Source organism: Anabas testudineus, chromosome 13 (assembly GCF_900324465.2).
Source record: "Anabas testudineus chromosome 13, fAnaTes1.2, whole genome shotgun sequence".
Lineage (NCBI taxonomy): Eukaryota > Metazoa > Chordata > Actinopteri > Anabantiformes > Anabantidae > Anabas > Anabas testudineus.
Window position 1 is genome coordinate 2973865 of NC_046622.1, and position 13305 is coordinate 2987169.

At 41.4% G+C, this 13305-nt stretch overlaps 2 protein-coding genes across 4 annotated transcripts in view; one reads left to right on the plus strand and one right to left on the minus strand.

The window, feature by feature from the left end:
• Positions 1–3871: 3871 nt before the first annotated feature.
• ckmb (creatine kinase, muscle b) lies at positions 3872–7802 on the plus strand. Its single transcript, XM_026370289.1, has 9 exons — positions 3872–3967; positions 5084–5202; positions 5362–5458; positions 5709–5863; positions 5981–6113; positions 6208–6379; positions 6698–6821; positions 6902–7091; positions 7246–7802. Exons 2-9 carry the CDS (start codon positions 5104–5106, stop codon positions 7422–7424), a joined length of 1149 nt encoding a protein of 382 aa, XP_026226074.1. The 5' UTR covers positions 3872–3967; positions 5084–5103; the 3' UTR covers positions 7425–7802.
• Positions 7618–13305, minus strand: part of mark4 (microtubule affinity regulating kinase 4) — a 44725-nt gene continuing 39037 nt past the window's right edge. Inside the window, exons 16-17 of one of the 3 annotated variants that reach the window (XM_026370227.1) lie at positions 13187–13231; positions 7618–11250 (exon numbers count right to left, since the gene is read on the minus strand). In XM_026370227.1, coding sequence (XP_026226012.1) covers positions 10917–11250; positions 13187–13231 — 379 coding nt within the window. In that variant the 3' untranslated portion in view covers positions 7618–10916. Of the gene's footprint in view, positions 13232–13305 lie in introns of all 3 variants that reach the window. The other 2 variants (XM_026370242.1, XM_026370236.1) reach the window with 2 other exon arrangements.

A 13305-nucleotide genomic window follows, 5' to 3' on the forward strand; every position in this document is an offset into this window, starting at 1 on the left:
TAGTAAAGCTTCTGGTGACTCTAACAAACAATCTGAAGACCAGAAGGGACAAAAAACACTTTAATGTAAAACCTCCTAAGCCTCAGTTCAGCCCCACTGACCTTTCTAATAGCTGCTAATTCTAAGCTCTTAAGTGGACTAGTACTGACTCAGTTTGCTGTAATCTCACACGTTGGTTCTTTTTCCTCTTTTTATGTTTGACAAAACATTTTTGTTGTTTCCAGACGTATGCATAAGGATCCCTGTGCAGCACATGGCAGAACAGACTTGAAGGTCTTGTTGAGTGTAAAGCTGCTTTTTAAATAAACGCATATTTAAGACTGGATTCCACGATAAATGGATGAATTAGTGTCATTTGATGTTGACTTGATGCAGTTTCAGGACCTAATTTGTTGGGATGTAACAAGCACAAATGAAGCTGATAGGAATAGAGGTAGAGGTTGATTTGGTTGTACCCCATGGTTGAAAAGTCACAGTCATCAGCCTCTGCAGAATGTGATCAATTACATGTTAAACCATCAAATAGCTGTTGAGATTTCACCATCCACAGAGTCAAGTCAATGGATGGAGGGACAGACGGCTGAGTCAATGCAATTCAATCGGGAGAACTGGAACTGGAGCTCGGAGAACCCGGTGAGACGAAGCTAAAGATAGAAATCCACGGTTCACCCCGACACCCTCGCACCCCTGCACCTCCTCACGTCTACCTACCCGCTCACGAGTTACTCAGCCAGCTCACGTTTCATTGTGTGTTTACCACCCTCTCTTCTTCCTGCAATAATCAATGATGTGATTCCTGCTGCATTTCAGCATAAAACACATTATTTTACCACTATAAGAACAAAACGTTTATATTTATATGTAATAAATCCTTCTGCTCTGCTTGCTTTGCTTATTATACCATCTCTTTAATGACTATTTGGAGCTTATGTCTAATTCTAAACTGTCCGATTTTTAAGAAAGCCTCGACACAAACGTCCACTTGGACTCCTGAATGAATGGGTTTGATTTTGTTGCTCAAAGGTTCATTCTAGTTCCTTCCCATCTTCACTCAGGGTTTCCTCAGACCTGTACACAGACTTTGATGTGAGCCGTGATGTCCCTTTAATTCAGGGTTTGTATGTCGATAAATGATAAATAACACTTTTTTACCCTAAGAACTGAAACCTGAGATCTTTCATCACAATATTACACAAAACCTCAGAGTGTCGCCCAGAACTTATCTCTGCATGAGAGTTTTAATGTGCAAGAACGTCAATAGAGTCTTCTTCAAGTACAAGAACACATGGATGAATTATGGAGCTATATGATGTGGATGGAAACATCACAGATCTGTGTCCTGTCGGAGGCCGAGACTACACCCACGCGTGAATGTGTAAAGGCAACCTCAAGTACTCCCTAAGGCCTGCGCTGTGAATTAGAATCTGGTTTCAGACTGCACGCCAGCTCAAACTGGCTTTAGAAAATACTTTATGCCTTACTACTTACAATGATTTCTAGGAATCAGGATGAACAAATGATACAAACTAGCACTAAAACTCAAACAACACAACAATCCCCTCACCCTGCAGCCTCGGAACTAGTTTACATGTTTTTCTAACCGTCACACAGGCGTCAGAGAACAAACTGTACATCTATTTCATTCAAACATCACTTCATTTCACATGCACCAAGTCCATAAAGTATTCAAATGTTTAAATTTTGCTCTTGAGAGTCGGATAAGAATCATGGTAAATGTTTGACACACAGGAAAAGTGCTGCAGATAATGGATGAATGCTTCACACACTGTTCCAGGTTGCATAACTGTCCTTGGGGCCAGTTTCCCCTGGGCAGCTGCAGGGCTCTGGGGTTGTTGGCTCTAAGTTTGGGGAGTGGTGTGGATGTGTTGGGGAGGGGGGAGCTTAGGGATATGGTGACAGTCTAAACTGGGGTACTGGCTCTCTGCCCCAGTGGCATATGAGCTACAGAACTAACTGGTTTGAATGGGCAGAAGACACATATTGCATTTCAGTCAGCGTGACCTTTGAGTTTTATTGAACGTGGTTTGATGTAGTGCAGGTAAAATGTTTAAACAACTTTTAGAGTTTCTAACATCATTAACACGAAGTCACAGCTTCTTTATTAGTCACTTCCTCACTACACCAACAGTCTGTCACTGGTTGTTATTCTAATCAGCAGGTGTTTCTGCTCTCACAGCGGGTGAACCACCTGCAGTGACGTGGAGGTAGACTCATTTGGAAAGTCATGAGCACGCCTGCCATCTGCAAATGTACAAAAGCAGTCGGCCTCTCAAACACTCACACACACAGCAGTGGCGTCAGAACTGCCATGTGCAGGCGCTGGACTGTGAGCAACCAGCGTCTTTAACAAAGATATTTAACACGTGTCTGAGAGGGAACCCGTCACTCAGGTGTCATCTCAGGTGTCACGCACTCTGCAGCAGATTTTCTTTAAGGACTTCTCTGGTGTTTGTTCATCCTTCCCTCAGTTCACCCCCATAACATGATGCTGCCACCACCATGCAGCTACTCAGTTCAACTGAAGTGCACAAAGGCAAAGTGGTTTCAGACCTTTTCCATTTCAGAACTATTGAGGCCGCTGTGCTCCTGGGAACAGTCAATACTTATATAGTTCTATACACTTGTCCTGATCTGTGCTTCACTAAGAGCACAGACTTCAGTTTGTTTGAATCAAACTCGAGTTAGATTTCTGAATCATCAAGCAAATGCTGGTGCAGTCCTCCTGTTGAGAAAGCATATGGAACCAAAACAGGATCAAATGGTATAAATTGTGTAATTTGAGGGTTTGAGATTACATGTAGATTTAATTTATCTGATTTAAAAGCCTAAAACATGGAGTTATAATGAGGTGCAGTAGCAGTAGCACTTCCTGGACATAAAAGGAAAATAGGACTTTATGCAATTTGCAAATGACTGCATTCTTAGTGAGTTTATGTAGATTTTATTCAGCATCATGGCTTTTTTGAAATTGAGGTTGTTCAATCTGTGAAGTGCATTGTGGTTATTTTTGTTGTAATGTGGTGCATTGTAAATAACATTGACTTGAATTTAATTTATTTGGGAAAAATTGGGAAAAAAACTGCACTTTTTTCCACCTTGAATTAAAAAAAGATGAAGGTATAAATACTTTCTGTAGAGTGTGTAAATATCCTGAGAACATTTAACAGAACATATGATACAATGATACGAAGACATATCTTGGTTTTCCCTCCTCTGATCAGCCAAATATCTCAGAACAGCCTGTCACTATGCATCACATGACATTTCACACATATGTCAAATTCATGCATTCAGACACCTTCACTTACCAAATTATCATGTGCCACAGCTCAATGAAATCCAATCTGTAATGATGTAAAGACAAACTGGTTATTTTAACTCTGAAACATCAGACAGAACTTCAGTAACTCGTCAGCTTCACTGACTCGACAGGAACACTTATGAAACAGGGAGGATTCAGTATCATTCAGCCTCTTTTATGCACACACTCTTAAGATACTGAATATGTGCACTATATGTTCATTCACCGTCTCTGTAAATTAGTCTGGACAAACTAAAAACACTGGACAATCTATTCCTAAAGCTGTTATATGAATGTACGTAGATGCATGAGCTGTTCTGCACTGTTGCAGAGAGGCACAGGCTCCTGTCATGCAGCTATGAGCAGAAGGCTAAAGGTGAAAAGTTGGACCGAGCAGCTGCAGCTGTTGCCTTGTCTCTCATCTCGAGTGCTGTGTGATGTTCGCTCCTTTTAGAAACTCAACCGGGCACAGAAAACCCTCTGTGACCAATCAGACAAGGGGACCCCAACCCTGGTCAGCCAATAGGAACAGAGGTCTGGGTATAAATGCTTAAGTCCATCCCCTGGCAAAGTTGGGCAACCCCTACATTTGGAGCACAGGATCTGATCCCAGGATCTGTTACTCTTTTCTTTTCTCCTGAGCAGGTAAACAATGACCTTTAAAGTCTTTCTGATAAATCCATAGGGAAACACTGTAGTGATATTTTCATTTAGCTTTGGACAGAAACCTCTCCCTGACCAAAACCCGAAAGCAACATTGCTCAAAGTGGGCAACATCTTTTTTATGAATCTGTCAGAGACTTCTTTAAAGCTTTGAACTGAATGGGAATTATAAAAGTCTCCTTAGATCATTTGTTGATTCACAGCCTAACACAGCTTTTTCTTTGAAATACTTTGACTTTGTGGGCAGCACTAGTCTGCAGTGCTGCGTCGTGTCACTGAAACAGGTGCAACCATCCATCAGTGGTTGCTGATGTCAGCAGGGCAGGTTTGAAATGTGTCAATGAATAGTTTATGAGCGCTTGATTTAGTCGCGGAACTTGTGCAGCCATCTGTGAGGCATTCGAGCTTTGACCTTTTAGAGTAGTAGGGGTCAAGCTACTGCAACTGACGCAACTGAGGTTTGACCTCTGATGGGGAGAGGATCAACTTAGAAACCGATGACAGAATGATGGCTGGTTGTAAACGTATTCCTGTCCCCACATGTCTATTCTGGCTGATTCTGCAGCTGCAGCTCCGTGGATTCCACATTTGCATTTAGACATTTTACACAGTAAAGCTTAAAAACTGTGACTATACATCATGTGCATTAGTTAAATTAAAGTTTGAAGATATCTCAGTTTGTATTTTTTGCATGATTTTCAGTTTTAAAAAACTTAATTAAAAAGTGTTGTTTTATCTTGTTCTGCTTTTTGGCCATTAAGTTCATATTAGTGGGAAGTAGGACGGCAAGACAGGGGCACAGCCACACTATTAATAACCTTCACTGTGAGGTGGAGACAGGTGGTGGTGAGACAGGTGAGAGAAAGAAAGAAAATCCAAATAGAGGCAGAAAGACAGAATGAGGACTCTCTTCTTCACCAGAAGACTCATAGACAACACACGAGAAATGTGACATTCACCAAGCTGTGTTTCAAGTTTCTTTCAATGCTGAACAAATAGTTATCAAATGTACAAACTATAAAATCACAGGAGTTCTTAAGTAAGGTGCTTCTGTCCCACTAAATAACTTCCTAACCTATTTGTGTTGTTTCCCTTTAGACGGAATAAGAATCGCAACCATGAGAAGTGAGAAGAACAAACACAATGACTACAAAATGAAGTTCCCTGTGGAAGATGAGTTCCCCGATTTGTCCCAGCACAACAACCACATGGCCAAGGTCTGGTAACGCACCCATAATTCATTACTATGGTCTCAGCAGCCACTGCTGATTGTGCCACTGTTTAGCACTTTACTGCACACGTTCAAGAATCTGCTGAAGAAGAAACAGCTTTAAACACAGCTGCATGAATAATCACTGACCTACTCTGCTGTTTAGGCACTGACCAAGGAGATTTACGCCAAGCTGAGAAGCTTGTCCACCCCCAGTGGCTTCACCTTGGATGACGTCATCCAGACTGGTGTCGACAACCCTGGTGAGAAAGAGCGAGTCGTCAGCATAGAAGTTAACACAAACCAACAAAGAGTTCAATAGAACATAATTAAACTGGTACAGGAGGCCAAATATGAACTATACCTATGTAATTATATTAATTATTAATTATATATATTAACATGAAATCCAGTTAATCCAAGAATTCCTCACAATCAATACGTAAAAAACAACATAACATAATGTTCCCCACCTCCTCATGCTGCCTCATGGACACACCTCTTGTCCACTAGGTCACCCCTTCATCATGACCGTGGGCTGTGTTGCTGGTGATGAAGAGTCCTACGAGGTCTTCAAGGATCTGCTGGACCCCGTCATTGCTGACCGTCACGGTGGATACAAACCCACCGACAAGCACAGGACCGACCTGAACTTCGAGAACCTGAAGGTGGGTAAAGATCTTTTATAACTTATGTAAGTTAGACTAAATTTTTAGGAAATTTCAGTTTCAATTCCAAAAATAATGGATCTGTTGGATTTTTTCTGCTCTGTCATCTTCTCTCAGGGAGGTGACGACCTGGACCCCAACTATGTGCTGTCCAGCCGTGTCCGTACCGGCCGCAGCATCAAGGGATTCACCCTGCCCCCCCACAACAGCCGTGGAGAGCGCAGAGCCATTGAGAAGCTGTCCATTGAGGGTGACTGTCATTCTAACAATATGAATCAATGAATCCAACACCAGTGTTTGTAGATCACAGGATGTAATCGAATTCTTTCGCTTCCCTCTCTCAGCTCTGTCCAGCCTGGACGGTGAGTTCAAGGGAAAGTATTACCCCCTGGATGGCATGACTGATGCCGAGCAGGATCAGCTCATTGCTGATCACTTCCTGTTTGACAAGCCCGTCTCCCCCCTGCTGACCTGCGCTGGTATGGCCCGTGACTGGCCCGACGCCAGAGGCATCTGGTGAGAGACACAGAGATCTCCCTATTTAGAAAGTAACTGTAAAATCACACTTTGTGTGCATCTGGTCGTCCTTTTAGAATATTAAAATAAGGGATCTATAAGCGTGTCAGTGCCTCTTTAAAGGTGGGGTGACATCCTGCAAATCTATTGCTGTGCAGCTCAGTGGGTCAGAAAATTGTTTAGCATACGCTCGTTTTTTATTGTTTACCAAAACTGCAATTTGTATCCATGCAACCATGTAGTGTGGAATGACTCATTCTTGAACTTTGCTGCACGTAAATCAAATCAAACTGAGCTGGATTTTTTTTTTACCTCCAGGCACAACGACAACAAGACCTTCCTGGTCTGGGTGAACGAGGAGGATCACCTGCGTGTCATCTCCATGCAGAAGGGAGGCAACATGAAGGAGGTCTTCAGACGCTTCTGCGTTGGCCTGCAGAAGGTAACACAGAAACATCCGAGCATACTTTCACATGGACACACAAATACAGATTCATCTTGATCCTTCTGTTCACCCGTCAGATTGAGGAGATCTTCAAGAAGCACAACCATGGCTTCATGTGGAACGAGCATCTGGGCTACATCCTGACCTGCCCCTCCAACCTGGGAACCGGTCTGCGTGGTGGTGTGCACGTTAAGCTGCCCAAGCTCAGCACACACGCCAAGTTCGAGGAGATTCTGAAGAGGCTGCGTCTGCAGAAGCGTGGCACAGGTACTGACATCATCAGGTTGTTTAGTTTAATAGTAGATTAACAGAGTGATGGTTAGATACGGAGGGAGTGATGAGGCTTCAAATCTTCCTGGGGGTCATGGGACCAGCCAACAGGATCTTCATCTGACACTATGATCGATCTTCTTCCCTCCAGGTGGCGTTGACACAGCCTCTGTGGGCGGTGTGTTCGACATCTCCAACGCTGATCGTCTGGGCTCCTCTGAGGTTGAGCAGGTCCAGCTGGTGGTTGATGGCGTCAAGCTGATGGTTGAGATGGAAAAGAAGCTCGAGAAGGGAGAGTCCATCGATGACATGATCCCCGCCCAGAAGTAAAGTGGACAGACAATGAATGACTGAATGACTGTCTGTGTTTGTTTTTTTATATCTATTATAAAAATGAACAGGTAGCCTTGTTGTAAAGTTATCTTAATGGTTTCGGCCAACTGGCTACTTCCTACCTACTTCCTTGTGCTGGATATACACTCCACTTTTCTCTCTACTCCTTTATTTCCTACTGCTGTTTCTCTTTTTCTTTGCTTCTTCTTTCCAAAATCCTATCACTTTGATTATTTCTTTCCCCATCTTCTCTGTAACATCCTGGGATCAATCTATACAAAGTCTGGTCATGACTATGTATACAAAACAAAAAGAAAAAATTGTTTGGTTGTAAAATATACCTGGAATTAAAATATGCCCCATGTAACAGTCAAACCTTCTACTTCCAGTCTTCTTAACACATCGATCACGCATGAGTAGATAGTGTAGTAGACGTAGTAGTAGCAGAACTGTTCCCCACTGATGCAAAGAAACTACCTCCAAAAAAGTTGTGACGAGTAAAATGAGTAAAATCTACATAAAAACAAAATGCAATTGTTTGTAAATCTCATAAACTCATATCTTATTCACAACACAGAAAACTAATGAAATAGAAATGAACCACTTTAAGAAAAAAGTTGACCAACTTTTTTGGATTGAGGTGGTGCAGTGTCACATAAAACAAGAATTAAATCGACGCATCACAGAAAAAGACAAAAAATGAAAGAAGTTGAAAGTCTTTATTTTTGTGTCACACATTATTTCCTAGGAGACATGCAGGATTGCAGGTCCATAATTTTAGCCCATAAGTTAAGTTTTGTCGATAACAGCTTCAAACACACTGTACATCAGAACTGTAGCCTTAAAGCACGGCTCTAACTGTGTCTAGAGAACAGGTTCAGAGAGTGGGGCCCCAGTCGTGTACACACACACACACACACACACACACACACACACACACACACACACACAAGCAAAAACTAGCCCTAAAGTCACAGCTTCACATTTTCAGATAGTGGTGGACACCTGCTGCGGCTGAAACCTCTCATCAAACAGTTCAATGTGTCGACTTAACAGCAAATCTGCTGCAACATCAAACATTTTCGTTTCCATATAAGTGTTTTGTTAGATGCTGCAAAAGTTCAAGTTATAGTTGTGTGGCTTCGTATATTTTTACCATAAATACATCAAACTTTTGAAGTTGCTTGTCGATACAGCAACATGTGACTGACTTGGTGTATATTTGTTAGATCTTAGATTTGTTCTGTGACGAGCAGCAAAGTGTTTCGTAAAAGAAAATCCAAGGAGGTCACTAAGGTCACATTCTCATCTTAAACGACTTCCTCGTCACTGCACATGTTGGTTGTTTTTAAATGTGTCTCATTGGTCAACAGTCATACATCTCTCATCAGAGTCACAGCCTGATAGTCGACAGACAGTTATAGTTTAAAATTATAGTTTCCCCTTGATGTTGCTTAGGTCAAAACAAAAACATAAATCGGACAAAATGTTAGGAGACAGAATCATTTTTGGTACTTTCTAACAGATAAAAATGTAATTTGTACCTCTGATCACTTAAGATGACTTTGTGGCATGAGTGAAATCAAGTGGCATCTCTAACCTGGAAACCTGAAGCCATTCAAGGTAGGTATAGGTGAGTAAATGAATGAGAGGCATTCAATTCTTCACTTCAGTGGGCTTTAAAATGTGCGAAGCAAAGTGATTTAACAATTTAACAAAAGGAAAAATACAGATCAATTAAAAAACCCTGCCAGTACAGTACAATGTGATTCTGGCTAAAAAAGCAAAAAAAGTGCTTAACACATTTTTAAAAAATATATCAGCAATATCAAAAATGCAAAAATAAATCAAACAAGGAGCCCTATTAAGTCTGAACCAATGCTTATTCAAGTCTTAATTCTTGGCTTTGTGGCTGTATTGCACTAGTTGGGGAAAGCAACGGCGTCCCGACAGGTGATACAGTATTGTTATAACAAAGTGCTACCAGAATAACTACTCTCCGCTTACTCTAAACCAGTACGAGCTACAGTAATCGTGTGTGCATGGGGGTGGGGGTATTTTTAGAAAAGATCAAATTACAGGTGACCTTTTAAAAATGCGCTGCCTTTAGTGAGATTTAAATGATGAAGGTTTTTTTAACTTCATGTTGGATCAGAATTTAAACTATGTCTGCAATGGACCAGCTGGAAAACGAGTGTCCAAACTCGGTGTATTAGTAGAATAAAAAAATCTGATTTAAGGGTTAAACAGCTTTTTTGTTGTTTTAATATACGTAAAGGGTGCCTATAGAAATACAGAGAGAAGTTTTCTTCTCCTTCTACAGCCATGCATAGATCCCTAATGGCCTCACCGTGTTCTAACACTATGATGGGACTTCAGCTGTCTAGGTTAATCAAATCAGGTGTACATCTTCCAGACCTTTTAGTATAAAATTCCCTATTTTGTTTCCCTGTTGACTTGCAAAGGAAAGACACTGACAATAAGAGAGTCTTTTTGCTAAAAAAAAGCTGCAACTTTGGAGTTATCTATTTAATGTGACTAATTTGGAAACTGGTTAAACAGTTCAGTTGGCAGGAAAATCTTTTTTGGAAAGAAGTGAGATACTATCAGGTCAATCGGCAGGCAGAACATGAGCTGAAATGATTACGTTATATACAACATATCAGCTTGGGTCGTATATTATTAGGCAGCGATGCTTGTTTGTTAGCAGCTCATCTGCCAGCTATCAACACACTGTGGATAATTCAGTATAGACAGCAGGAAGTGGAGCCATTTGTTTACCTGAAATGATGCAAATATCAAAATCCCAACTGAGCATTAAAATAGGCATCATCAGTGGAAGGGCAGAAAGGCTGTAATGCTTCATTCAGTCTGTCACAAGTCTCTGCATTTCTGCATGTCTCCCTCTAAAGGCCGGAGGTCAGACTGCGCCCTCATTTCTGAAATATGTGACATCTGCTCCTGAGAAGAACAGATGTCGAACTTCTGCCCATTTTAGAAGCATTAAAGAAAGAAAATAAACTTACTACACAGATAAACTTAACATTTCTTTAAATAGCAGCTCTTTAAAAAGGAATGAAGAAAAATACCATACAATAGGAATAATAACAACAGCAATCTGTCTCTACCTTTCTCTCATCAAATATGAAATTATGAAAACAAACAAACACGGACAAACAGAAACAGTCGGACTCCATGGGCTCACATAATGTGCAGGTGGTGGTGTGTTTTAAGCAGGGGTCATTGGTCACTGACAGCTCCAAGGTCAAGGGTCATCGCAAGTCTGCCGATGGCGGTCCATCTGTTTGTCTGGCTGCAATTGGTGGCATCAGAGGAAGAGGGTCTTTGGTGGAGGCGAGGCATCGCTAGCCACATCAGATGAGGAAGAGGAGGAGGGGATGGTGGCTGGCTAAATGTTCCTCCTCCTCATCCCTCTTTACTATTCAGCCTGTCCTGTCTGTCCTCAGTCTACCCCGCCTCCTGTTGCCCTCAGAGCTCCAGCTCCTTGGACACTTTGGTGGCGATGTCTCTGAAGGCTAGCGGTGCCCCCCAAAGGCGCTTGAACCTCACACCACTGCTCTGGCCCAGTCCCCCGGGCAGCTGGCAGACCTCAGCCTCAAAGGCCACCCGGGCGCCAGCTGCTCCGTGGGTGCAGGACAAGAGGAAAGGCCCGGCCAGGTGGACCTGGCAGCCGCAGCCCTGCGCCGCCTCACGCAGCGCTAGCACCACCTCAGCCGGGTCACGGGGGCTCCGCACCCTCACATCCCAGCCGCATCGGGGGGTCCGGGGCTCGGCCGCTTTCTGATGCCCAGATAGATGGCGACTAGAAGGAGAAGGGAGGGTATGGGTGAAGGAAGCAGAAGAGGAAATGTATAAAACAGAAAGTGTGGTGATGAGATGTTTATAGTGGAGGGTTGAAGGGGTTGAAGGTCAGGGAAAAAAAAAAATTGAAAATGAGGATTGTAAGGTGAGAGGACAGGAGATGAGATGTCAGTGTACCAGCGCAGATATGGAGATGTAAAGTTAATGGAGTTAATGTGTGAATATTGTGTGGAGACAAGTGAATGTATTTATGGTGGATAGAGGAGAGGGAGAAGAAGAAAAACATTTTATGACACAGTAATGAATGAGGACATTTCACTAGCTAGATCAGAGAAAGGTAAATATCTATATGAAAATGTAATTACTTGTTCAACTATACATGAATGTACAACACCAAAGGGAATATACAAATCAAACCAACCTAATACATTTTAATGTCAGGGATTTGGGACTGATAAGACAGTTACTACAGTAGTAGTTTTTTTTACGGCCAGTTTATAGTTAAACACATTATACAGATAAATTCTTAACAAACTAATTAGTGTTTTGATTAGATTGTTTCTGTTATTGCTTTTCGCCGTGCTGATTAATTTTTGGCAACACATATGAAACCAACTAACGCCAGAGATCAACCTGCTGTAGTGGGAGAGCAGACACAATGCAAGAAATTATACTTTCCTTAGATCATACAAACAAAGTTCTATTTGCAGGGATCAACTACCACAGGGAACCATGCTCAACACCTACGACCACACCACAGTGTGCAAGCTGATGTTAGCCTGGTTTACCTGTTGATTTTAACCTGAGACTGTGACTGGGCTGGAGCAGCTGAAGCTGAGAGAAAGTGCACAAAATCTTTAAACAACTTGAGTCGCTGAGACTGATAATACTCCAAAATATACAGTATAAAAAGATGAGGGTGAAGTATCTCCTCAGTAATAATAAACTCGACTGTCTTTATAATGTTGATCTTTATGTTGAGAAATCATCCATGTCCTCTGTGCACCAGAATAACTGCAGCTATATCAAATATATAATATAAAATTGCAATAGTGTCTATTTGTTTCAAGCTTCTGCAAACACAGAGATATAGATAATATACTGGCTGATGAACAGGGAATGACAATTAACTGTAGTTATTTACTGCAAGTTTAACAAGCTGTTTTAATTAGAAAGTACACAGGTAATACTACAGTGTCCATTCACCAGATTTTGTCATAAACATTTAAAAATAAATCATTCAATTGTTGATATATGGGTGTTAGGTTTCAGGATCTAAGTTGGTTACACAGCATAATCCAGTTCTGATAATTGGGACTTCATGTGTTGTAAAATTCTGATATTTACAAAGTGATTTTAAAAAATGTTAAAAATGTGGACACATTGTTTTGTGTTTACTTTAAATCTCACTGCATTTAGGTAAAAAGATAATGTATATCAATACTTTACTGTGTATATATAATTTACTAACATTAACAACAAATTTATAGGTACAGTACATTTCGTTCTCACCTACCTGCTTTACCTACCTACCTACATTCAGCCACATGTTGTGATCTTTCCCAGCTTTATTCATGATTGTGTGTTTTAAGGAGAATCTTTCTGTCATTGTTTTTTATTACTGTGTGGAAGTAATGCTGAGAGCCTCTAGGAAGCAGAGTCAAATACTTTGACTGTACAAATATACTTGGCCAATAAAACTGATTCTCAGGTTATGTCATATTTTAAAATGATTCTTTTAGTGCTGTCTGTGGGATAAAGAATGCAATGGCGACACTGTGTCTAAATTCCCTCCAACCTAGATGGGTATCTCTGTAACTTCTTCTGCCATACACAGACATTAATACTGTATCTGCTCCTGGTTCTACTTGGGATGAGGCTGCAACATGATTTTTAAGATTATTCTACTGCTGCCAGTGTTAAAAGATTTAACTCACCTTGTGACCGGAGATCTGCTGATTCTCTCAGGTTCGTCTGTGACCCTCAAGAAGAAGAAAATGTGTCTGTTAGGAATCCATCATCCAGTTCACAATAACCCCTCTAGCCCCCTCTCCCT

Coding starts and splice junctions, on each gene's coding strand:
- ckmb (XM_026370289.1), top strand. CDS start 5,104: ATGAGAAGTGAGAAGAACAAACACAATGACTACAAAATGAAGTTCCCT. Junction 5,459..5,708: donor GACTGGTGTCGACAACCCTG/GTGAGAAAGAGC, acceptor CTTGTCCACTAG/GTCACCCCTTCATCATGACC. Junction 7,092..7,245: donor TCTGCAGAAGCGTGGCACAG/GTACTGACATCA, acceptor TCTTCCCTCCAG/GTGGCGTTGACACAGCCTCT.